The sequence below is a fragment of the Ochotona princeps genome, chromosome 16 (genome assembly GCF_030435755.1).
Source record: "Ochotona princeps isolate mOchPri1 chromosome 16, mOchPri1.hap1, whole genome shotgun sequence".
Taxonomy (NCBI): Eukaryota; Metazoa; Chordata; class Mammalia; order Lagomorpha; family Ochotonidae; genus Ochotona; species Ochotona princeps.
Window position 1 is genome coordinate 10,691,695 of NC_080847.1, and position 26,113 is coordinate 10,717,807.

General features: G+C 44.7%; 1 protein-coding gene across 1 annotated transcript; it reads right to left on the minus strand.

Moving 5' to 3' along the window:
- Positions 1-921: 921 nt before the first annotated feature.
- Positions 922-25,194, minus strand: TAT (tyrosine aminotransferase). Its single transcript, XM_058674436.1, has 12 exons — positions 24,829-25,194; positions 8,961-9,207; positions 8,704-8,808; positions 7,098-7,165; positions 6,154-6,312; positions 5,815-5,953; positions 5,169-5,221; positions 4,310-4,462; positions 3,465-3,593; positions 3,057-3,140; positions 2,277-2,375; positions 922-1,869 (listed from the first exon to the last, which is right to left on the minus strand). The coding sequence occupies exons 2-12, from the start codon at positions 9,193-9,195 to the stop codon at positions 1,729-1,731; spliced, it is 1,365 nt and encodes a 454-aa protein (XP_058530419.1). The 5' UTR covers positions 9,196-9,207; positions 24,829-25,194; the 3' UTR covers positions 922-1,728.
- Between the last annotated feature and the right edge of the window lie 919 nt (positions 25,195-26,113).

Below are 26,113 nucleotides of genomic sequence, written 5' to 3' on the forward strand. Positions count from 1 at the left end.
CTGACACCCAAGTCACTCCGTGGCCAAGCACCTGCGTGGCTGAAGGGCCTGAAACCGGAAATCTGTCTAATTTAAATGTCCATTTGCCTCCTATATCAAAATGTGGGCCCCAGGGACAACTGGGCGTTTAAGAGGGCTGAGGGTTCTGTCAGTAATCCTGGATATGGTTATCAGTCTAGGGAAAATAAAATGTCCTGTGGAAACATCTAAGTCTGTATATATTTCCCAATGGAGACTTTGGGGCTCATGAGGGAGTGGCAGGGAAAAGAGGAATGGGGAGATTTTGAGAAATTCTGGGCAAGGGTGGCGTTGGGGACACTGGAATTGTTATCTCAATTGTGATATGTTCACTTTCGGAATAGCTGAACATTAAAAGGTAGGTTATATTGTGAGCTGAGGGTGAAGGGGGCATTTGAAGTTTATTTTTGTAAAACCAATTGTGACTGGCAGGGTCGAGACCTAACGTTCCTCTTCTTAGGAGAACTCCCTTTGCTGAGGCGTCTCAGACTGATGGCCTCCGGCCTGCAAAGGTGACTTTGGGCTCCTGTCACGGAGCCAAATGCAGAGGGAATGCGATGAAAGAGGCAACTGTGCCTGGGAGGATTTGCAGCCCAAATGCTGGGACACTTCAGGTGGCAAAGCTGGTTCTGCTTTGTACCGGTGATGGAGGCAGAAACAGTTAGGACCAGGGGCAGGAGTCACATGAAGTTGGAACTGGGACGCCAAAGTCCAGAGGTTGTCTTCCATTGCCTCTGCCTCTGGCTTATTTGCAATAAAGGAATAGCATCTAAGAAACTCCAAGAGGTCAGATATATGAACCCTAGCTGCTAATGCAGTGCCCTGCAGAGGAGTAAAACCATGACACGAAAAGAGTATATTTGGTACATTTATTTTAAAAAAACACAATAATTTATTATGCCCTTGGCAAAATAAAGGATCTTGTTAATATAAATGTTTCTTAGAAAACATAGGAAAACATAATATATATTAATAAATCAATATTAATATTACAGCAAAAGAGGTAATCATTCTGTAACAATGACAAGTGACGATATTTGTGGCCCTTCCCCAGTAATATTTCTGCAAGGTTCTTTGGAATGCATATGATCTCATTTGAAGGAGGCCTGATGCATACAAATCTAAATTTAGGAACTCAGTCAATTAAAGGCTATTTATTTGCATCACATATTAATTCTTTACCAAAAAAAAATTGGTTGAATTGTTTCTTTGAGGGATCCTTCAAACAACAAGCTTTTAGAATATAATTGACCAAATTCACATGTGCCCAGCTTTTCCAGCTTCTTTCCAGATAGAGCTCTGTGAGGGGAGCTGGGCTTTAGACCTGACTGAGCCGTGACTTCTTGATCGGAGGTACGAGGGAATGGTGGAGGCAGATATTCCCCATCATTTTTCCCCATCCCCTGAGCTCTGGTTTCTCAGCTCTCAGCTACTTTGTGGTAACCTCTGTCTACTTGGTGCTGTAAGGAAGAAGTCATAGGGGAGGAGGGCAGATGGTGAACTGGTGTGTGGCTCCAGCAGAGCAAAGTAGAGGGAGAATCAGGTTTGATGTTGGAGGGTGGGGAGCAGAGGGATGTAACTGGGGGAAAGCAGGAGTCGTCCAGAACCCTTGACATGGTGCTGGGGAGGCCTTCCTCCCAGGATGGAGGACCAGCAGGGTCCAGTGCAGCCCGCTCCAAGTGGATGCATCGCAGCAGAATGGATGAGGACCTATTTGTCACACTCTTCCTGGCTCCCTTCAGTACAGTGGTAGTGCTGCTCACAGAACTCCTGGATCCGGCTGCAGGCTTCCAGCATCATCACCTCAGGCACTGTGATGACCACTCGGAAGAAATTCGGATACTCAAAACACTGCAAAAATAAGAGCCTGTCACTTGGAGAGTGACTGGATCTGGCACTGGAACACCCTCCACTGACCTGAGCCCTTGTTAACAAGAAGTACTCATGCCGCCTTGGCTGGGCTGTCTGTTCATTCCGCCTCCATCACTGGGGTGCTCAGTCAGTCGCTAAGTGACTTAATCTAAAAGGGGACCTGTGTGACAAGCTTGATTTCCTTTCACCCAAAACATCTATGTACAAACTTCCTCCAGGTGCAGATGGGATAATGGGAGGCGGAAGCCAGGAAACACATCCGTTTGAATCTTGTCCAATGAGCATATACTTTGTAGAGGGAGGAGCAGGTCAGGCTTTGATAACTGGCTCAGGGATAATTCATGGGACTCTAGGAACTTGGAAGGTCCTGAGGACATGGTACTCACCGTTGCCGGGAGGCAGTGGACGGACTGCTCAGCAACTAACCGCTCTGTGAACTCCACATCGTTTTCAAACTCTGGGAAATGTTCCATCTCAATTCCAACCTGCACCGGTAGTAGAAAGGAGAGGGAAACTCAGCAGGAGGGAAACTGGCCAGTTTCCTAGGCCAGAGACTAAGGTCACATTGACTTTCAAAAATGTCTGGGAACTCTATTTCTGACAGCTAAGGATCAACTCATACAACTATTCATGGGAAAGAGGTATATTTATAAATAGCTTATTTAAGAGTTCTTCCTGGAGGCTGCTAAGTGAAAGGGGAAATCAAGCCAGTGTTTCTCAAGAGACCAGGAAATTCTTCACTGTGGGGGACTGGCCCACCCATGGCAGGGTATTCAGCACCTCTGGACCTACTTGCAAGAACTCTTCTCCCCTGATCATCCTGAGAACAAAAGTTCCATACATTCCCAATACCCCGAAGGAGCCAGAATCATCTTCCAGTTGAGAACTACAATGGTGTGGTGAGCCTCTTGCTTGTGTCATATGGGTCTACACAAAAAATGACTCTCTTGGCTGAGGAATTGAGTTACGGAAAGAATGTTATGAACACTGAGGTAAAATCTCATCAGATGGACAATTCAGAGCAAGAATATTGCTCACCTGACTTGGGGTCTACTACATGTCTATGTGAACGGTGGCACTGTCCTATATGGCCAGCTAAGAGAGTCCCAGCAGCTTGTGCTCTACATCACACATATGCTTAGTGCCTGCCCTTCCCCCATACTCACCATGAGGTACATGGCTCCAGAAGGACGGACTGGCTGGAGTCCAGGGATGGCAGCCAGTGCCCTATAGCAAAGATCAGCATTGGACTACAAAAGACCAAGAGGAACCAAGAATGAGAATTTAAACAAAAGAAAAAGCAAAGTCATTATTCTAAAGCATAGCCCTGGGTTCCGAAGACACAGAACCTGGATTTGCTCTTCTGGCATTAAGGAGGACTCAAAGAAGGCTCCATTCTTGAAGTTGTAAAGCAGAGGGAAAGGAGGGTGTGATTGCATACTTAACACTGATGACACCTTCTAATTTGGAAGCCCCACACTGGAACACTGCTCCAGACACGAGGACCGGTTAGTCCTAGTCATCCTGGTAACATTCCCTGACTCCCAAAGAGGACAGCCATGTGCTGTCCTTACCTTGAGGAAGCTCAGAGTGTTGCGGTAGAACTCTTGAGGGGTGCGATGCAAGATGCTTTTCAGAGCTCCCTGGACAATGGTGCAGGGTCCCAAGATTCTCTGACTCAGTTTCACCAGTCCATCTCGAATCTAAAAGCCAGCCAGGAAACACTATGTAGTCTTTCTTAAGCACCCTGTTTCAGGGGTTCTTGTTTTAACCTTGCCTTCTAACAGGCTTCAACCTCAAGAATAGTACCTAGTGCCAACTGATTGGAATCAGACCACCTGGGCCTGTAGCCCAGCTCTTGTACATGCCTGCTGTGTGGCTCCAGACAAATTATATTACATCTCTGTGCTTTGTTTCAACAATGAACAGGAGACAATACCAAGACTGGGATCATAAAGTGGTTATGAAGATTAAATTAAAATTATTTCTTAAAATGCTGGTACATGGTAAGTACTCAAAAAACACTAATAATCATCACTGTTATTATTTCATTTTTTGGTACTCTGGAAATCAGAGCTGAATGGGACTTCCTCACAGAATTTAATACATGAAAACTGAGATTGGGAAAAGACTAACTGTTGTCACATTTATTCCCATGTTTCCAGGTACTGGGAACCACTGGCCCAAGAAAACAGGCAGGGAGGGAGGAGATCCTACCTTTTTAACACTATGCCTACAAAGTGAATATAGGTGGATAATTCAAAAAGTTTATGGAAAATCAAAGTAAAAGATAAATTATCCTGGTGCAAAAAAATGTTAAATCTGGGCATAGCTTCTCCACAATGTATATTTTCATGATTTTTTGAAAGGCCCTTGTACATTTTAAGTTGCACATATGATTTCACCACATTATTCTCACCTCATTGCCAAAAACCCCGCCTCGGTCATGGATGAGGATCCAGCCCAGCCTCCAGCCAGGAACCAGCCAGCGCTTGGCCAGTCCTCCACAGGACAGGATGGGGACATTGGTACTGAGGGTGGCCAGTGGCTCATATTTGCATTGTGAGAACACCTGATGAGAAAAGATATACTTGCTGTAGTTCTCATTTTCTTTTCTCTGGCTCCCATGTCTTCCACCCTTTCCCTTTTATCACTAAGGACGATGCCTTGTCTTTACAGACTTACACACCTAGAGTGAAGCGCAATTGAGTTAGCAAGAGCTTCAGAGAGGACCATCAAAGATATTTAATAGCCCAGGAGTACATGTAACTCTGGGGAGCTGGCTCTTTATAATTAGTGACCATTGGAGCTAACAGTTAGAAGTAAAATATGGGCCCAGATTTCTTTATTTAAAACTCCCGAGTCCAAATACGCTGTGGGAAGAAAGCAAATTATTTAGATTTTGGAAAAGCTTTGCCACACACGACTCCTGACGAGTACAGGAACAGTATCCCTAATCAAGAAGCTTAACATTTCCGTCACTTTCTCTACAGTCTTACCAAATATATACATTCAAAAGTGGAATAAGCAAAAATCTACACATATCTTCATGTAAGGTCAAGTAAGATATTGCAACTAAATGAAATTCAAAAATTTGGATTTCAAAAATGAGGTAAGGAATTTTGGTCTAAATATTTGCTACAAGTACAGAGATACTGATGAACTGTATTGAAAGGGTTAGAAGTGTCTTCTGATTGTTCTGGCGGTCACCTCTGAAGATTCCATGAACTAATGTGAGACTGAGGTTAGTGTGGTGCTATATCCCAACCGAGACTCACCATGTCACCGTAGATCTCATCAGCCAAGATGGGGACACACTGCCTCGCAGCCACTAGAAATAAGAGACACATACTGAAATCGTTTTTAATGTGACTCATCTGATCTTACTGTGCTTTGCAATGCATGCCTGTGGGTCTTCTTAAGAATCGTAAATTCCTATAGGGCCTGAATCTGCCTTGAATTAATCAGATAGTTCAAACCCAATCTTCCACATAGTGGGAATGGTGAATAGGCATATACAGATAGAATATTCCTCATCTGAAATGCTTGGGACTGGAAGTAGTTCAGATGTATGATTTTTTTTCCAGACCGAAATATCTGTACAAACATTACTGGCTGAATGTACATGAAAATAAAAAAAATTCCAAGAAGTCTAGGGATGCGCAAAAAGTTTCGGGTTTTAAAGCATTTTAGATTCCATGCTTTCATACAGTAAATGCTCAACCTGCCTTTCTTCTTGTTCACCTTCTTATAAGCAAGATCTGCCATTCCTATGGCACACAATGGACTGGAGATGAAAATATGACTCCTCTACCTCCATCCCAGGCATGGAATTCAGGGAAGAGCCCCTTTTAGGTCATTGCAGGCAAGAGCTGAGCTATGCTGTCTCCACCTCACCTTCTGTGAGCAAACTGCAAGACTTACCTGCCAGAATCTTTTGAAGATGACTTTTACAGAACACTGACCCACAGGGGTTTGAAGGATTGTTGATGATCAAACAAGCTGTCTTCTCATCAATCAGAGACTCCAGCTGTTTCAGGTCAATTTCCCAAGATTTCTCTGGCTGGGGAGGAAGATAAGCAAGACTACACTGATTCTGAATCATGTATAAGGATGGGGAATACTCTCTCAGCCCAAGGTATAACGTAATAGTAAAGTGTGTCCTTGGCTTTAACCACCCACTTCCAGACCTTTCTCTTCTGAGGTCAAAGATTACTATGTGGTACTGATGGGGCAGCTGGATCTAAAATTTAATTCACTTACCAGTAAATTATAGAGTTTGACTTCAATTCCCATAGATTCAGCCAAAGTCCTATATAGAGAGAAACCAGGTCTTGGAACCAGGATATTTTGCCCTGGATTGGCCAGCACAGCTAAGCAGAGTTCAATAGCCTGACTGCAGCCACTTGTCAGAATGACATCCTGCCAAAAAAAAAAAAAAAAGGTTAATTGGGAACAATGAAGAATTTACTCTAACAAGCCTTAGGTGCAATAATAGGGACTTTATTAAACCAAAAAAAAAAAAGATATTCATATGCATATATATATCCCTATCTAAATGTTGCTGACAATGTTGGCCACTTAAAGGAAGAATAAATTGCTTTAAAAAGGACAGGTTGACAATGACTCAAAAGATTCCCTGAGAGAGCTGGGATTGACCTTGGACTTTTCTCATCTGGTTGTTTGTTCACTTTTGGCCAGAGGCTTGAGGCCTGGCTCTTCTCTGACACACAGAAGAGGGACACTCCTGGTATTAGGAAATGCCAACCCCACCAAGTGGACCATAGAGGAAAGCATGGCATTAAAACTTGCCACTAGCATTAATTCAGTATGCTAAGGGGCTTCCATCTGAGTCACATGAAGGTAAATAAAGCAAGCTACAAGAATAAAATTTTTAAATCCTACCATTAACATTTACATTCTAATAGTTTGGCACTTAATGAATTGCTTTTCAATTGTCTTTTCCTGTGAAAGGTAGGGTGATCTCTATCTAGGTCCTTTGAGGTTCCTGTAATGGACACCGCGTAAGTTAGAGGAGACAGGAATGACATCAGATACAAACGCTGATCAGTGGCCCCAACTTCAAAGGTAAAAGGGCAATTATCCTTGATTCCCCTGCGCTGACCCTCCCTCTTGGCAGCAGAAACAAGGCAAAGGGTGGATGGCTGCTCTAAGTGCCTCGGAGTGGGTTGTCTGCCAGGGCTCACCTGAGCGTCCAGAGGGGCCTCTGGGCAGTGATAATAAGAAGCCACCTCCTCCCGGCTGCATAGGTAGCCTGGAAGGAAAAAAAAAAAAAAAAACACAGTGAGTGAAGGCTCCTGGTGGCTTTCACCCCTCATCTGAGAGCTGTGCCCACCGGGGTCAACATAGGCTTCAAGTTGCCTTCATTCCTGCCCACAGCACAACCTACGGCATTCTGTTCTCAGCCACTGTAGATAGAGGATTAGCTATATATTCTGTACTTTATGACTGTATCATCAACACAAGCATATACAGAATAATGAGAAAGAACTTCCCAAATGATCATCTTCATTACTGGGTTTGTTTTATTCTCTATTAAGTAAAGGATTTAGACTGCTCCCTAGTCTTTTTGAGAGATTCTGATTCTGAAGTAGTCGTTATCGAATACACTCAATACATCTGACCCAATTTAAGGTTTTTTGCATTATATGACCATTAACTATTTTGTATACATATTTTCTTTCATATTATTCTCCTGTAAGAACTTTATTAACAGCAGCTTAGAAGATTGAAAGCTGCCAAAATTTCAAAACTTACTTTATAAAAGTGCTGTTCAAAAAGACAAATTATAAAGGCCGAAGAAAAGATCAGTTAGCCAGACCAGGGGTGCTGTTTCACAATGTTTGTTAGGGGCCAACAGGCCTCCTGAAATGACATAATGAGTATTTCCTTAATTATTAATCAAGCATATTTCCCTAGAGATGTGTTGTCATACTTGTCATGCCCTTTGAACATCTGTCAGGTGGAGATTAAGTCATGACATTTTAGGTTGAATCAGTTCCCCGGTACTTTGGCTATTAGAATCATTTATGATTTTTTATAACCTAACACTTGGTCTTGATTTTGTTAACAACCTTTACAAAATGTAACTAATCAATCTAAAGCCCATGTTCCTCATACCTCTTTGAAATACTTCCAAAATTTGATGTTAGTATGACACTGCATTTAGAATCCTACTTTAAGATGTGTTTCTGTACATATACATGTACATATAAAGCGCAAAAATGTGCAACCCTGGGCCCAATACAATGGTTCAGTTGGCTTATCTTCCCCCTTCAAGCACTGGAATCCCATATAGGCACCAGTTCATGTCCCAGCAACTCCACTTCCCATCCAGCTCCCTGCTTGTAGCCTGCAAGAGCAGTCAAGGACAGCCCAAAGTCTTGCACCCGTGTGGGAGACCTGGAAGAAGCTCTTGGCTTCTGGTTTCAGATCAGCTCAGCTCTAGCCAGTTCGGCTACTTGGGGAGTGAACCAGCAGATAGAAGATGTTTCTCTCTGTCTCTCCTTCTCTCTGTAAATCTACCTTTCCAATAAAAATAAATAAATCTTTAAGGGAAAAAATGTGCAACCCTGAAATTAAATCATAGAATTACATACTTTACCAAAATCTTCAGGGCAGAAATTTTCAGTAGACAGAGAGAGTGTAATCTACAAAGGAATCGTTTCTATCAGAAATAATTTCTTCCCTTCAATCTGTCAGCTATTCTTTGTTGTTCTTACCCATTTTAATCCTAAGCAGTAACAATCACATTTAGACATAACTGAGTAGGGATTCTTGGGAGCAGCTTACCAATGGATGGGGCATAGCCATTATATTTCCCCGAGTCCAAGGCATCTTTCATTGCTTGGGTAACTTCAGGGTCTGTGGGCAGGTTTCCAAACACAGTAGGATCTCCTTTTCATGGGAGAGAGAAAACAGAAAGCACCACCAAAAGGTTAATCTCCCAGGCTCTGTATTCAGACTCCCATCCACCTACTGCTGCCACCTTCTCAACCCATCCACAGGAAGATCAGAGCTAACCTTCCGTCGAGTGACCCCCAACTCACCAATTGAGAGGGAAATCATGGCTTTGTTGGGGTTCGGCTTCACCTTCATGTTGTCCACGATGGCCCGGATGGGATTAAAGGTTCTGGTGGACATGTCCGAGGATCTCACACACCATCTGGTCTTCCTGCCTTTCTTCTTGCCTGCCACGGAGCTTCTCCCACCGAGGTTGACATGCACATCCACAACCGAGGGGAGGTGGCTGTTGCTGTGCATGTGGATCATGTAGGGGTCCATCCCGGGGAAAACCTGGGGAGAAAGAAGCCACTCACTGTGATGTTGTGGGCATAGAACCATCCAGAGGGCCACTGGGACCTAAACACAGGAGAGGACAACAACAGTTGTACCTTCCCAAACTCTTTCTTTTTTGCCTTCTCTCATGAAGCAGCCTTGTTAAGGAGGAGAACTTTAAGATGGAAAGTAAAGCAAAAACCCATTCTGCAACATTCACAGAGAGCACTCTGTTGAATGCTTAGGCGCTTAATACAACTGTAAAAGCCTAACCAAGTAAACCAAGAAGGAGTAAAAAACAAGAAGGAACGACATTAAATCACTAAGCAATCAAAACACTTGGCAGGCAGAGCCTATCCAGGAAATAGTCTCCCCAATAATTCAACACTCAGGAGTATCACCCCAGCCTGTTAGAAATGTAGCATTAGTGTTGTTGTTAGCAAAAGCAAAGCCCTATTCATAAGCACTTACAGCCTTGGGTGGGAAAAGCCAACACATCAGAGACAAAACACCAAGCTCCCCAGTCACCAACTCCACATCAGCTGAGGCTGGAGATTTTTACCTTACACGAAGCAGCAGCCTCCGAGAAGCCAAACTCCATGAGCTCCCCTTTGACAAAGTCACTGCCACAGTGCACTCAGGTGCAAACCTCAGCTCCTGAAATAGGTTCCACTAATGGGCGTTGGGCCCAAAACCTTTAGGCAATTGGTGGGGTGAGACCTAAGCCCGCCCCTGGGCCTCCTTCCTCCCCTGTCATCTCCACTCTTCACTACTTCTCTCCCCTAGACCTACCTCTCAATCTCAAAATCAGAAAATTGTCCTCACTTTAAACATCTGGGATTCTGTGTTAACTCTTTCTGGGCACTGTGTGAGATGCTTAGGCAGGCTTCCAGAGGGTGAGGAATACACTTGGCAATTTTTGTCCAGTGGTTTTTGTCAGAAAACAACCTATGAAAACTTTAACAGTATGGAAACATAAAGCACAAAGTTGGAGTCTCTCCATGCACCTGCCTTTGTACACTGCATTCTTACTCTCAAGGATTCAGCAGTGGTAACAATGTAATCCTGTTATACATCCAGGATGGATAAAGATATATAAATGTATACAAACATACATAATGTTACAGATTCTCAAAACACAGGTGAGACCATGCACCTATTTTTTTTCTTTTTTTACAGTTTTATAGGTATGGGGGTTCTTCCCTCCTCCTTTATTTCATTTTTAATTAAAGAAATTACAGCATGCCCTACACCTTATTTGGCAGCCTGTTTTTTCTTAAAGATTTATTTATTTTTATTGGAAAAGCAGATATACAGAGAGGAGGACAGGCAGAGGGGAAGATCTTCTGTCTGATGGTTCACTCCCCAAGCGGCCACAATGGCTGGAGCTGAGTAAATCTGAAGCCAGGAGACAGCAGCTTCTTCCAGGTCTCCCACACGGGTGCAGGGTCCCAAAGCTTTGGGCTGTCCTCGACTGCCTTCCCAGGCCACAAGCAGGGAGTTGGACGGGAAGCGGGACTGCCAGGATAAAAACCTGCACCCATATGAGATCCCGGCGCATTCAAGGTGAGGACTTTAACCACTACACTATCGCGCTGTGGCAGCCTGTTTTTTAACTTCCTGCATCTCAGCCTCCCTTCTTTGTCATCCCAAAGTGTTGAATTCCAGTTAGAACAAATCGAGCAGTTATTACAGCAAATGAAGATCCATCCACTCAACCAACACCTTACTGGTACTGGGTCTCCAACGCAGCCAATGCCTGTGCAAATCCAGCCCTACTCCGCATGTGACTTCTGTGTTCTATGTGGAATGATTGGATGAATTAAGATGGCAGGGGGACCCCAGCTCTAGGTAACTGCTAGGTTGATTGTACCTAGGCAAGTGTTACACTGCTGGGAGAAAAGCAGCTAATAGCTGGCAGGCATTCTGAGCTTGGTTAATGCCAAATTTGTGTTAACTATATCAGTGTACCAGCATAGTTGCCTTAAAAAAAAAAAGGTATGTAGGGGGCAGACGTGGGCCACACTGGCAGACAGGCTCTGGACCACTGGACTCAAAATTCCATCTGTGGAGAAAATGACAGGATCTGTGGTCTGACTGCCAAGCTCATGTGTCAGAACTGGGACTCCTCAGTTGTTGAAGTCTGTGCCCAGACACACATGGAGCACATGCCAACCAGTTCACTAAGGCATGCAAAGGATGTCTGATATCATGTCTAGGACAGAACAAATCAGACAGCTCTCCTAGCCAAGCTTTGACAGCGAGTATCTGGGTGACTGGAGACTGTAAGGTGGACTGTGTCAGCCAATGGACCTTGGAAGGAGTTCCTCAACCACGGGGCAACAAGATCAACAGCATGTCAGAATTATGAAAACCACTTTAGCAGTACCCTCAGAACATGCTCCACACAGGGACCCTGCGATGCTGTCAGGTGTTTGTCCCCCATCTCAGAGTGGTGATGCAGTTGGGCTGCTGGAAGCAGCCCTCTCCCTTTCTCTCCCCATTTTCCCCAGATACCTTAAAAAAAAAAAAAGATTGGAAACAGTTGTCTCACCCAATCTCTCCCATTCCTGGACCCTCCCCACCCTAATGAGTGGTCCACATGGGTACATGGTATGCATCCTTAACTACATAAACATCATCATAAAAACATATTATAAAAAATTATAAACATATTTTTTTAAAGATGACAGGTGGAGTCCACAGAAAACCAAAGCACAGCACAGGAATCCCATCCCTCCTGGGAGCCTTGAAACACTCAGAGTTAGGATAAACTTCGGTGCGTCTGAGAGCTCAGATCCTGAACACCATGCAGAGGAAACATTAGCAGTAAGAATTCTGGCTAAACCCATCCAACAGAAACCTTGCTGAAGACAGGCCAAGGTGATCAGCATGAGGAACTCAATCAGTGGGACACACGGGAGGTGGCGGCAAGGGCCGTTAAACTTGACAGACTTCTTTGCTCAAACTGGATTTTACAAGAAAGTGCATAGATGAGCCCAGAGAGAGCCCAGGGTGTGAATAAAGTTGGGTCAGGCAGAGTGTGTCTCAGAGTTTAAGATCATTCTTGACATTGGCGTTTCAAAGAGCTCAAGCATGGGTGGGACTTTGCCCAAGGTAGGAGGTTTTCCGGTGTCTGATTTGTCACTGACAATGTAGATTCTCAAGCATTTCAGCTCCAGGAAATGCAGGCCCTGCTCCCCTGCTCAGCACAGTCCATCTGCCTGACCTCTCGCCCTCAGCTGAACTGGAAAACAGGAGCCTGGGGTTGTTGGGTGACTAATTCCCTGGGGACACTGTGCAATGTCAGGGCACCTTTGTGCCTAGTTTCTTTCTCATGGCTGGACCTCTAGTGCATTCTCTTTTCCCTTTGAGTTTCATCTAGGAGATTGGTTACGTTCCACCTGATATTGGAACAGCTTATTGTTGTGAGTTTGTTCTACAGGTTACCTTGATTTCCATATTGCCAGAAATGGAAATCTCTCTCCATATTAATTTTTTAAAGATTTCTTTATTTATTTTGAAAGTTAGAGTTATAGACAGCTAGAGAGAGACAGAGACAGCGACCACCCATAGGCTGATTCACCCTGCCAGATTGCTGCAATAGCCAGCGCAGAGTCAGGCCAAAGCCAGAAGCCAGGGACTTCTTCCAGGTCTCCCATGTGAGTGGCAGGAGCCCAAGTTCCTGGGCCATCCTCTGTTGCTTTCTCAGGTGCATAACTGGGGAACAGGATGGGAGGTCGAGCAGCCGGGACACAAACCAGTACCCATAAGGGATGACAGCATTGCAAGCGGCAGTTTTACCTGATAGGCCACAACACCAGACACTCCACACTAATTTTAAATGTCACTTTTTACCTTACACTAAATTCCTATATCTTCCTGAATCCTCTTTTGACACCTGTTCTAGAATACTCTATTCCAGAACAAATATTTGCACAACTCTTTATACATACTGCCTTCGGAAAGGCTAATTAACTTTTCAATCAGTAATGGCAAGCCCTGGCAATTTTTTTCGAAACTCTTTTGTCAAAGTTACAGAAAAACCAGTACCTACATGGTGCTGTCATTTCTATCCTTCTCACTTGGTGGGGCTGGCCTTTCCCAACGTTTACAAGCTCTTAACTTTTGTCCCTCTGCTGTCTCTGCCAGAGATGCATCATTATCCTAGATGAGCCCTCTGCCCAGGGAGTAAGTGCAAAGCAGCAAAATAGTTGCTCTAGGATACTGGTCCAGCCTCCCCCTGACCCAACCTAGCTGGCCATGACTGGGGTTTACAGATCAAAGAACAGCAAGCAGTGTGGGGTTGTGGCGGGCAACCCTGCAAATAGTTCAGCTGACGCAGGCTCTGCGGAGTGAGGGAGCTGAGCAGAGGGCAAGGGCTGCTGTGCCAGGTCATCACCATGGACATGCCCTCCTCCCTGCTGGGGTAGCCAGCCACTGCACCTGGTCAGAAGGGACAACAGGCAGAGCAAACACATCTGGGTGACACCCCTCCCATCTTCTGGAGTGAATACTTTCCCTCGACAGAATGCAGAGGGAGAGCTGTGTCCCAGCTGACCCCATGTAAACATTACAGTGCGGGACACACTCAGTGAACTGCGGAAATGCTCAAAACTCCGCACCAACCAGCCACCACTCAGATGCGGCACCCAAAAATAATGCTTTTGTTTTATTTATTTCCTTAATTGGGTATCGTATTTGCCATTTTTAGAAGGCATTTTTAAAATAAAAACATTAGACATCAAGTTTACCATCTTCACAATTTTTAAGTTCAGTTGTGTTGTACAATAGCTCTCCCCAATTTCTTCATCTTGCAAAGTTGAAATTCTACTCCCATGAGACAGTAATCCCTCCATCCTCTTTCCCCTGAATGTTGGCAGGCACCTCTTTATGTTGCTTTTATTTGGTTGAGATACAGAGAAACAAAAAAAAGGATGGAGAGAGATCCCCTTGTCCACTGGTTCAGTCTCCAAATGCCTCCTGTCACCAGGCTGGGTCCAGCCAGGTCCAAGAGCTGGGAGCTCAGGCCAGGTCTCCCACACAGGAAGCAGACCCCTTCCACTAGAGCCAGAACCACTGCCTTCCAGGCTGCACATGAGCAGGAGGCTGCAGACAGGAGTGTGAATCCAGGCAGGCCCAGGTGGAACCACTAGATTAAACTCACACTCCACACCTTTCCATTTTGATAAGAGAAATGCTTTTGAAATAATTCCACCACTCAGAAACGACTACTGTTAACCATTCTGCTTACAATGAACATTTTGAAATTTAAAATTTCTAGCTGTTTATCCACATGCCTTATATATAAATATTTTCTATTCCGTGGACCTCATTTTATAATACACTGTGAACATTTTCCTAAGACTGTAAAATTGTTCATAAATTTTCTTATTAATAAAAATCCTGGGGGCCAGGACCATGGCATTGTAGGTTAAGCTTCTACCAGCACTGGTGACATTCCATACTGTGGCATACCACGTTAAGCTTGCACCTGTGCTGCTGACATCCCATATGGGTCCTGGTTTGAATCCCGGCTGCTCCACTTCTCATCCAGCTTCCTGCTTGTGGCTTGGGAAAGCAGTGGAGGGTGGCTCAATACCTTGGGACACTGCACCCATGTGAGAAACCCGGGAGAAAATTCTGGCTTTGGATCTGGTTGGCTCCGGCCATAATGGAAATTTGGTCAGTGAACCAGTGAATGGAAGATCTGTCTCCCCTGATCTCTGTAATTATGTCTTTCAAATAAAAATAAAATCAATTAAAAAGTTAAAACTTCATTTGTGTGAACCTGTGTCCACCATCTTTCCTTCCTCCACCCACACTGACAGGACTGCCATCCCCTACCTAGCTCTGACTCATGGCAGCTGAATCAGCTCAACCAATTCCCACTGCAGCCCTAGAAGGGGAGCCTGCTTTGCCCCCACTTGAACTGAGAGATGAGATCTTAGTGTCCGTGGAAATCAGTGCTGAGTGGGAGCTTAACCTTTGAAATCTGACACCAGATCTCCCCTGACACACCCAACCTGCTTCTTCTTAGAGGGCAAAGTGAATTGAGAAGCACAGTCGGTCCTCCCCTGAGGACTACAAAGAGAAAATATAAGGACACAGTCCATTGGGAAGAGCCTTAAGAAAATCCTCACGTAACTATGTGACTCACACTAACCTGCCTCTTACTGTTCATGCCCTCAGTAGTCAACTTGTGTCTTTCCATCCTGAATAACCACCAACTCTCACTCATCAACTGGGCATGAAGACAGCTATGTTTTAACTTCCCTAGTCAACTACGACTGTGGGAACGTCCTCCTCTGTTTCAGGCATGGCACTTTATAGGAGCCACATTCATTACTCACCACTTGATGACAAACAGACTATGAACTGCAGAGAATAGAACAGCCAAAGTCATGGAAGGGAAATCAAGGTGACTGCATAGTCATAGAAGGCAGGATGAGAAATTTAGAAGGAGTTAGGAAGCACCTTGCATTTTGACCATTTATAATACCTTGCATTTACAGAGAGCTCTGTAATTTGAGTTCACATTCCTTATCTAAAATATTTCAGGTGATAAGCTCTTTCTCTCTTACACACACACACCCCCCTATGAGCTAGACAGAGAGAAGATTTTAAGAACAGAGAGGTCAGTCTGGTTGAGCTTTCTAATACTAAGATACCACTCATTCACCCACTTATTTGAAAGAGTGACAGAGACTGAGCTGGCGCATCCTCTGGTTCACTCTCTAGGTGGGGGGCAGCAGCGGGGACTGGGCCAGGCTGAAGCCAGGAGCCATGTGTCTGGCAGGAACCCAAATCCTAAACTCAACCTCCCCTGCTTCCCAGGTACAGGAGTTGTATCAGAAGCAAAGTAGCAGGACTGAAACCAATCCTTCAGCATGGGATGTGAGCGTGTCAGGTGGTGGTTTAAACTGCTGGGCCAGAACACTGGTGGCAAGCTTTCTTTGGGAATTAGGCTTTTGGTTTTACAACATTTTTTAAATTTACAGAGGGGTTGCAGAGATTCTGGCTAAGTCTTCAACCAAAGGATTCCTGCTCTGAACGTCTTACATGATACGGTCTTGGTCTCAGAAACAAATATTGGCCCAGTAATGTTAACTAAACTTCATTTACATTTCGCTGGTTTTCCCACTAATGGCCTCTTCAGTTCCAGGGGCCTACACTACATCCACTGGCCGTGTCTCCTTCATCTCTCCTGACCTGGGTCAGTTTCTCGGACTTCACTTTGTTTTCCACAACTTTGGCAGTTTCAGCCTAGAATGTCCCTTAGTTTGGACACGTCAGGTGTTTTCCTCTGGTGAGAAAAGATGGGTGGAAAGACCCGCTGAGCTTCAAAAGGCACAGCCATTCGCTCAACAACAGAATTCCAAAGGTTAAAGAGGAAACAGAATCTGCCTGTTTGCTGATAGGTGGCTGCAGGAGCTTAGCAAATAGCACCATCCTGTTTGTTTTTGTGCTTTGCACAACCATGTAAACCAGGCCCATTCGTTCAGCCATTTTTCTTTAGACGGAACTTGGTGTTCCTTTGCTTGTGGGTGGCTGGAACCTCAATTTCACCTGCTCTGGTTCTTGATGTTCTTCAAGAAGGAGTGTCATTTGTGGTTACAGAGGAAACCATCAAGCAAATACAAGGTTCTCAGAAAATAATTCCACATCCTTGCCATTCTGACCTTGGGAATAATCTGGAATCCAAACTATGCCCCAATGCACCAGCCTGCCAGTGGGCCACAAGATCCCATTTATTTTTACAGTAATAATTATTTGTTAAAATCAGGGTATGATTCATCTACATAAAGTTCACCTTTTCAAGTGCACAATCGGTGGTTTTTAGCATGCTCTTGGCTTCTGGCTTCAGCCTGCCCAGACCTGGAAATTGCAAACAAGCAGATAAAAGAGATCTCTTTCTTTCACACAATGAAAAAATAAATAAAACTTCAAAAAGTAAGTAGATCTAGATTCTGCTCTCCTGGAACTTAGCATCTATTGACAGAGATAGACAGCAAGCAGATCATTACACAGATACTTTTGCTGTTTAAATAAGTGCCATGGAAGAGAAGCACAAGTAGAATAGCCTGGGGGTGAAGACAGAGATCCAAGGACCGGGCTGAGGTGGAAGATGCAGATTTAGCCAAAAGAGGAGGAGAGGGGACTGAAAAAATATAGGAGAGAAGAAAGCAGAGGAGAGGAGAAGAGGGGAGGGAAGCGGAGGGAAGCGGAGGAGAGGAGAGGAGAGCAGAGCAGAGGAGCGGAGAGGGGAGGGAAGGGGAGAGGAGAAGAAAGGAAGGGGAGTGGAAGGGAGGGGAGAGGAGAGCGGGAGGGGAGAGGAGAGGAGAGGAGAGGAGAGGAGAGGAGAGGAGAGGAGAGGAGAGAGGAAAGTGTGCTTGAGGCTTGAGAAAAAGCAGAGACCCTGAAAGGTCAGAGCAAAGCAGCAGAGGACAAGGTGGGCAGCAGCCAGGAGGGATCTGGCTGGAGCACACTCCCAGAGATGGTGATCAGGGCTGCGCCAGTGTCTTCTCAAGCAATGAAGCCTGAGCTGTCTTTCAACACACCTGGGCATTTATGGGTCACTCAAACTGCCTCAAAATTAGGCGCTTTTTCTTCTAGCCCTAAAAACTGCAATTTTGGTCCTGAACTTTGTTCACAAACAGCATCCCCAACATTTTGCTACCACTCTGGTGTGCTAGAGGTCTTCAGTTCACCTCTTTAGAGCCACTCCTTCCCCTTCCCCATCTTCCACAGGCTGCTATAGGTCTCTGGCAGGGGATTCGAGTAGGGGGATTCAAAATGTTGAGGAATTAATCCTCCAACTTCCTTTTGCTGGGTTGCATCTTGTGACAGTTTGGAGCTGCTCTCAGCTGATCGTTCCATATGGTCACCTGCTCTGGGTCACCTCCATACATGTCCCTTGAAGCCTCTGTGGGATGAACCGTGCTGGTTCTCTCACACTGGCTCACATATTTTATAGACTTAAAAGAACAGCTGCACCAAGCCACCCACCTGACTTGCTCTTCAGTAATGGGATCTACCCATGCAGAGAGGGAGAACATCTCTCTGCCCTCTTCTCGACTGATGGCAGTTGTGGAAGTGGAGGCTGTGACACCCAGTGGCCCAACAACTTCTGCTTCTTGGTCTTAGGACTTTGAGTTTTCATGGAAGAAACCTGGTTTATGTTGCTGGAGAGTCAACACAGAGGGAAGCACTGTGGTGCCAACTTGCACGTCCCCATCTGAGCTACCAGGTGATATGACCTCAAGATGACCATATAAGAAGTAACACACAAGGTCCACCCAGCCATTATGATTCAACATTCAGAACCACAGGAGACCAAAAATCAATTATTTGCGCTATTACCCCTTTTATTATATACTTGCCAACCTGCAGAATTTTCATGTATCACCTGTTTCCTCCTGGGACCCCACAGACCACAACCAAAAGTATTTAGTAACCGCAATCCATCCCACCTCTAACTTCCAACCTGGAACACAGAACCTTAGGAGGAAACAGAATGGGAACAATCTGGAAAGCCATTAGCTTGAAGTCATCCTGCACACATGCATCTCTCTACTCCTTATTTGAAACACAGGGCCTCAGCCGCCCTCAAGACTTTGCACATGTCACTTTTCAGAATGGGAGTGATGGAATAGGCTATTCACCTGCACACTGAGCTATTAATTTGCGTAAGAAAGCATCCATACTTTTTATTTTCTAAGCTTAGCAAGTCAGTTTTTTGTAGCTTTCTTGAAGGCACTATGATTGGATAACAGTTGTATTTTTATTCCTTGTCATTCCTGGAATGATCTAATAAACAATGCCACCCAGCATTGAGCCCAGTTCCTCTGCTAGAGGTGTAACTAAAGAACACAGATATTTATATATCTGCAGAGAGAAAAACCAAAGGAAGGAGAGAACAAGTGAGGCAGGAGAGAAATACAGAAATTAAAAATCTCAGTCAACAAAAGGGTAATTACTAAAATAACAGGATGAAATATAAAATCTTTGTCTCTGGCCACATGAGTTCCATCCTTTTCCCCATTGGCTGGAGCCTGCATTTCCTCCTGCAATAAGCATTCCAGGCTTCAAGGCAGGACTTTCCACAAGCAGAAAACAAGCCTGGACATCCCATGCCCTGCCTTAGCAGGTGACACAGGACCTGCCTTCCAGACAAGGCAAGGCAAGGGCTGAGCCTAGTTTCTGTGCCTGCAGGGAGTCCTGAGCAGACCTCTGAGAGTTGCTGTTGTGAAGAATTTTCTCAGCCAAGAAGCATACACTGTTCCAAAGGTTAAAGGCTTTGCCACTACCACCCCCCATGGAGATCTCAAGGACGCTCCTTCCCTAGTCTGCCTGGAAACAAGTGCCAGAGGTGATGCAACTCCGCAAACTTTATCCAGATGCACTGCTGTGGCCCACAGTGGGGTGAAGATCATGGATGGGGTTCAAACCAAAGGGAATTACCCAAGTCCTGGAACATCAAGTTCCAGGTGGACCACAGGCAAAGCAAAATGAAATGCAATGGGCCATCTAGGATTTGAGAAGAGACCCAGGGCAGATGCACCTATCTTTTTCAGATGGAGAACTGAGACAGGAAATGAGAAGAACATGGTAGAACAGGAGGATTCAGGTATCTGGACCAAATCAAAGCCTACCCCTCACTTCAAGCTCCTACAAGACCAAGTGCCATCACTCAGCTCATTCTTGGTGTGTGATAATCCAGGCTCTAAACACTGAAGGAAGCCAACCAAGACCCTGATCTTGGGATCTGACAAGAGACGCAATGAATGGACAACACACAGGGCAAGAGATGTCAACACCACGTAAAACATTAAAGCAAGGTGTGAGATTGCAAGAGGTAGTGACTTCTGAATGCTCAGTTAGAATAGCTTCACCCCTCATCCCAACAGTGGGGCAGTGGTCTTTCATGGGACATGGGAACAAAAGCGGAAAATGAGTGCAGTGGGTAAGCAGAACAGCTCTCTAGGCAGAGGGAACAGGAAGGGCCAGTACCCGCGCTGAGATGGCATGTGTGGAGCACTGCCAGGGCAGTGGGCTAGAGAGCCACGTGGCGAGTGTGGCAGGCAATGAAGTCAGAGAGAAAGCACACCAGTCTTTTGACCAAGAGGAAGAGCAAGGGCTGTTTGCTTAACACAGGAAACTGCGTCACGGAGGTGCCAACGTGTCACCTCCAAATGCCACTGAACAAGAGGGGACAGAAAGCAGGTCTGACTTACTACTGACCTGATTCAGAAACTAAAAGGAAACCCACGAAAGGCTGCTGGCACAGAAACAAGGCTATCCTACCACGTGCGGTTCACACTGACAGGATCCAGCACAGGTGCACATAGGCACTCTGAGGCTGTTCTGGTAGACTCCATGCAGAACAGGGGCTCTGTACCACAGGGATCTCCCACATATCCTGCGCCATTTCATCAGACAGCTTCCAAATCCAACCATTCCCTTAGCCTCTTTCTGGAAATCCTACAGAGAGATGGTTTCAGGGATCAGCAATGACTGTGCAAAGGTTGCAAAACACACAGATGAGTTCTATTAAGAGAAACTGAAAGCTACAAATTTATTAACTCACTGACTTCGTGATGCTGCGCTCCTGTTCTACAAGTCCTTTCTAGGACACGTGCCTTCCCTCTTCCCCAAGTGTTACAAGGATGAATCAGCCATAGATAATGACGGCTTGCAAGAGATCGCCGTAGGCCAATCGGATTCCATCCCACCCAAGAGTTGGGGCTGGGCCTCTCTCCTCCAGGCCAAGCTAACCTCCTGCCTTTCTCCTCCCAGCTCTCGTCCCCGTGGCCAGGCCCACCTTCTGCATCCTGGGAGCCGCCAGGACCAGAACCAGTGCCTATATGGGATCCCAGCATGTGCAAGGTGAGGACTTAACCCTCTAGGCCACCGCACCGGGCCCCCATACCTTAATCTTGAAAAGAATAAAGTCACCTCCAAAACAATCAAACCGAAATAGAACATCTGGATCCTATCCACAATATCAGTTTTCAATTATAATATCTGTTTGATAGCTGTGGCCATTGCTTTCCAGAGTATGCAAATATAGACACATGAGTGTGCCACAGCTAAGGTGCGAAATGTTCCAAGTTCCTTCTCTGCCTTAGTTGGCCCACATCACCGACTGTACTTGACATTATCATGTCACCTCAAACCTAAGATGTCACTGATTCACACATGCCAGTATTTTCCATACAAAAGGACAAAATATGCTGGAAATGATCATGGAACTACCCCAGTGTAAGATAAAATCCCAATTTCTAAGATATTAACATGAAAAAGTGTCTTAAAATCAGTAACAAACTAAAAATTTTATCTTCTCCTTGACAGTGCCAATTCCACGATGCACGCTTGGTGCCTAGCGCCTAGCACACAGCCAAGCACACTTGCTGGAGAAAAAAATCACACACTGCCGGCTGCTACTCTGACCCAGGCCAATGCTCTCTACTTGAATTAAGTCTTCAAATTGTGATGGATTTTTTTTTATCAAAATAGGAAATGTATTCTCATTAGCAATACCCCAGAAAGGAATACTTCTCAATAACCTTACTTGAACATAAAATTAAGCAACTGAAAGAAGAAACAGCATTCAAGTGTTACCTTTTACAATGAAATGAGGATTTTTAAAATATTTATTTATTTTTATTGGAAAGTCAGATACATAGAGAGGAGGAGAGACCTCTAGAGAGAAAGATCTTCCATATGTTGATTCACTCCCCAAGTGACCATAATGGCTGAAGCTGGACCGATCCAAAGCCAGGAGCCAGGAACCTCTTCCGGCTCTCCCACATGGTGCAGAGTCCCAGGCTATGGGGCTGTCCTCAACTGTTTTCCCTGGCCATAAGCAGGGAGCTGGATGGGAAGTTGGGTTGCTAGGATTAGAATTGGCACCCATACGGGATCACAGCGTGTACAAGGCGAGGACTTTAAGCCACTAGGCTACTGCACCAGGCTCCAAAATGAGAATTTTTAAATAGTAATCTTATTCACAAAGTATTCAGCACCTGAGAAAACCCATGCAGAGAAAGTTTAAGGAAGTTGCCCAAGATTCTACAACCAAGGCCACACAGGCCACTCCAGTATCTGTATTCTCAATCCACTGGCTACTCTGCCCCACAGCCGATGAAGTCCTCTGTCTTGTTTCACTGGAACCCACATGGTACTCAATAAACCAATAAGGCAACAAGAATCATTTACTTATGTAACCAAAGGAATACCCTTTTCTCCCCCAGTGAGTTAGGCTCCTCCATTCACTGTCTGATGAGTGTCAATGATCAAAAGGAAGGCAGAGAACACCTTCTCTGGTTAACCTGGGTTTTCCTGGCATTGATCAGATGCTCTGGATGTGACAATCACTGCCCGAGATGCTGGCGATAAAGAGATAAGACAACAGGTGCTCCTGACACAGAATAAAGAAGCTGGCAGTATAAAGAGTGTCATCGTAGCGGTCTCTGGAGGTTGGAGTTCAGGATGACCCCAAAGGAAGACAGGGACATTGCCCGTCCTTGAGTTGAAAGTTGCTTGAGACATAATATGCCAGGTGCACAGCAAAGGTCACTTGGATGTTCTATCCTGCAAGCCTGCTGTCCTCTAAACCTTGAGCTGGGTGCATTGGTTCCCTTCTCTTCACAAGATGTTTTCAGTTCCCTGGGTCAAGACATCAGACCTAGCTCCCTACATTTGCCAGAGCAAATATTGAGAAATGCCCCATGTGGCGACTTTATTGCATGTGACACTGGGATGAATCTATTCACCCTCCACCTCTTCTGGGCCTCCCAGGCTCCTTCTCCCCACAAGCTGCCCCTGTCCAAGTGAGAATCAGGTGCTTGAGACAAGGCTAAATTCTGGTCGATAGATGGGCAAGACCCTGGGGCAGGCTGCCCAGAGATGCAGAGAGGAAAGAACATCAGAAGAAAAGTGGGAAATTAAACCTGCCAAGCCCCCGAACACAGGGCCTGGTGTGCAGAGATAGCAGAGAAAGCTGCCTGGTGTCAGTGCCAGAACCAGTAATCATAAGGGATGAGGATGCCAGCTGTTCTGGTGTGTTCCAAAACCCACTGTGCCCTCTCTTCAAGAAAAATACAAATAATAGTTACAACACACACATATCATTTGTTTTCTTAGAGCTTATTGTGATCAATTTACCAAAGCAATCAACATCTGCTCAGAAAAGACACTGATTTTTATTGTTCAATTGATTTCTTAACTACCACTGAGTTCTCACTTACATGGCCGTGAGCATTAACATGAAAATTATGAAGTACAACACTTACGGCACCTTGTAGATATTTGATCAACATGTTTTTGGCTTGTGTGGACTCTGAGAAAGAGAAAAATCTGTTTCTTTTCATATTTGTGCATCTCTGAAGGCAGGGCCCTTTTTGTCTGGCTTGTTCCATACAGTGCAAAGCAATCCCACATACAGGAGAATACTTACTTTCAATCTAATTAGGCAGATACATATTTTTGAGAGGGGGTTAAAATACAGACACATTCATACATCAAGACATTTTAAAATCAAAAAACAAATATATAGCAATGGTGAAATATTGATTTACAAGTGCCAAATAATCAAACTAAAATTTACATCCTCACTGATAAAAAAAAAAAAATGACAAGTTGGGCAAGCCTGCATACTATGGCTTCTTACTACTGGATGACAAATCTCAATGGAAGACAATAACTTAAACCAGATGTAGGTAGAAAAGAAGAAAATTCTAGCACAGCAGTGAGTACCAACATCCAGCTGTCCTTCATCACGTCTACCATGATTTTTCCCTAAAATAAATAGATGCTTTCAATGGTTATGCTTTTCCCTCCTGCGCAAAACATGGGAGAGTTAAGATGTAAAGAGATTTAAGAAAAAATAAAAATGAAACTAATGCCTACATCCAACTTAAAAGCCAGACTCAATGCCAAGTGTTTTCACATGAATTAAGTATCGTATGAGATTATTTCTATTTTTATGTTAATTTTCAGTGGAGGAAAAATTTTCATTTAATCAGAAAAAATTTAATATTAAATATGTTGCCCAATGGGCCCGGCGCCGTGGCCTAGTGGCTAAAGTCCTCGTCCTGAAAGCGCCAGGATCCCATATGGGCGCCGGTTCTAATCCCGGCAGCTCCACTTCCCATCCAGCTCCCTGCTTGTGGCCTGGGAAAGCAGTTGAGGACAGCCCAATGCATTGGGACACTGCACCCGCGTGGGAGACCCGGAAGAGGTTCCTGGTTCCCGGCTTCGAATCGGCGCACATCAGCCCGTTGCGGCTCACTTGGGGAGTGAATCATCGGACGGAAGATCTTCCTCTCTGTCTCTCCTCCTCTCTGTATATTTGACTTTGTAATGAAAATAAAATAAATCTTTAAAACATATATGTTGCCCAAGTTCGCAAATCTACCAAATGGGAGGTGTGGTACTCAAACCCAGGCAGTGCAAATCCACATATATTTCAACCACCAATACATGACAAGAAACTCTTTAAGGACTTCATCCTGAGTGGCTTTGACCTTGGAGTTTAGTAAGTGGTACTGACTTTTCCAACTCTTTAAAGCTATAGTAAAACCACAGATTTGAAAGGGAAACAGCAACAAAAATTCCAAAGTATATAACACTTACTTCAAGTTATAGGATGTGTTGGTGCACACATGCAGGATCATTTTGGTAACTTGATAGCTAAGGAACTTCCCAAAGCATAGGGACCTCTGGTGCTATTCCAACCTTTCAGCAGCTTCCTCCAAGCATCGTGTACTTACACTCCCTCTGAATTCTCAAAGAAAACTTTGACTTAGCAGGTCACTATGCGTGAAGTTAATTAGCACCAGCTGCTGTATCCATATCCCGTCTCAGTGGCTGAATGCCCTTAATCTTTATTGCTCAATCAATGAAAGTCAAAAGCAGACATCCATGGCTTTCTCACAGTGATTCCAGAATCCAGGCTCCTTTCACATGGTGCTTCTTCTATTTTCAGCTTACAGTCTCAACGATGCCCTGGATTGTGGAAATGGAGACAGAGAAGCAAGAATGAATATAGAGAAGGTAGATTCTTGATCATCTCAAGCTGGAATTGCTGCACATCCTTTCCTCTAACGTTTCATCAGCAAGAACTAGTTCAACATCCCTACCTCGGTATTGAGGGGCTGATCAAAGCAGTTTGCTAAGGACACAAGGAGAGCATCCTATGAGTCGTGTGCTATAATGTCCACAACCATGTTCATTTTATTCTTCCTTGATACCTAGTTATTCCCCAGGATTCTCTTATGGCAGGATCTCTCATAGGTTGCAACTAAGATTTCCTCTGGGACTATAGTTGCCTAATGCTTGGCTGCAGCTGGGGGACCCACTTGTTTATTCAACTGTCATCACACAGTTTAATCGCCAACAAGAAAAAAACAACATAGATTAATCACATGAACATTAGCAGGAAGTGTCAATTCTGCTATTGGCAGAAGATCCAGTGCATGGCCATCCAAACCTCTCCAGAATTGCACTTCTTGTCCTTCCAACACGGCAGCTGGGTTTCCCAGGAACAAGAAATTCAAGGGGAGGTTAATGATTTTTCTGCTGTATTGTTAGAAGTCATTTCCATTATACTCTATCGGCTATGAAGCCCAACCCTATTCAATGCAAAAGGCAAAGGTCATCATGAGTCGTCTTTGGTTCTGTTTACTACCAGAATGCCTCAGGTTGTGAAAACCAGATGCCTAAGGTCACACGTGAGCGTTCCACCTCCATCATCTTATAGCTGTTGTTGATATCCTGCCAATGTACAGAAAGATCTAGAAAGGTACATAGATGGAGAATATAGACAGATATTCTTTTTCCATTTTTCCATTGGTATCTTTAAGTCTCAAGTGTGTCTGGAATACAGCAGGATATTGGATTTTGTTTTTTATTTATTCTG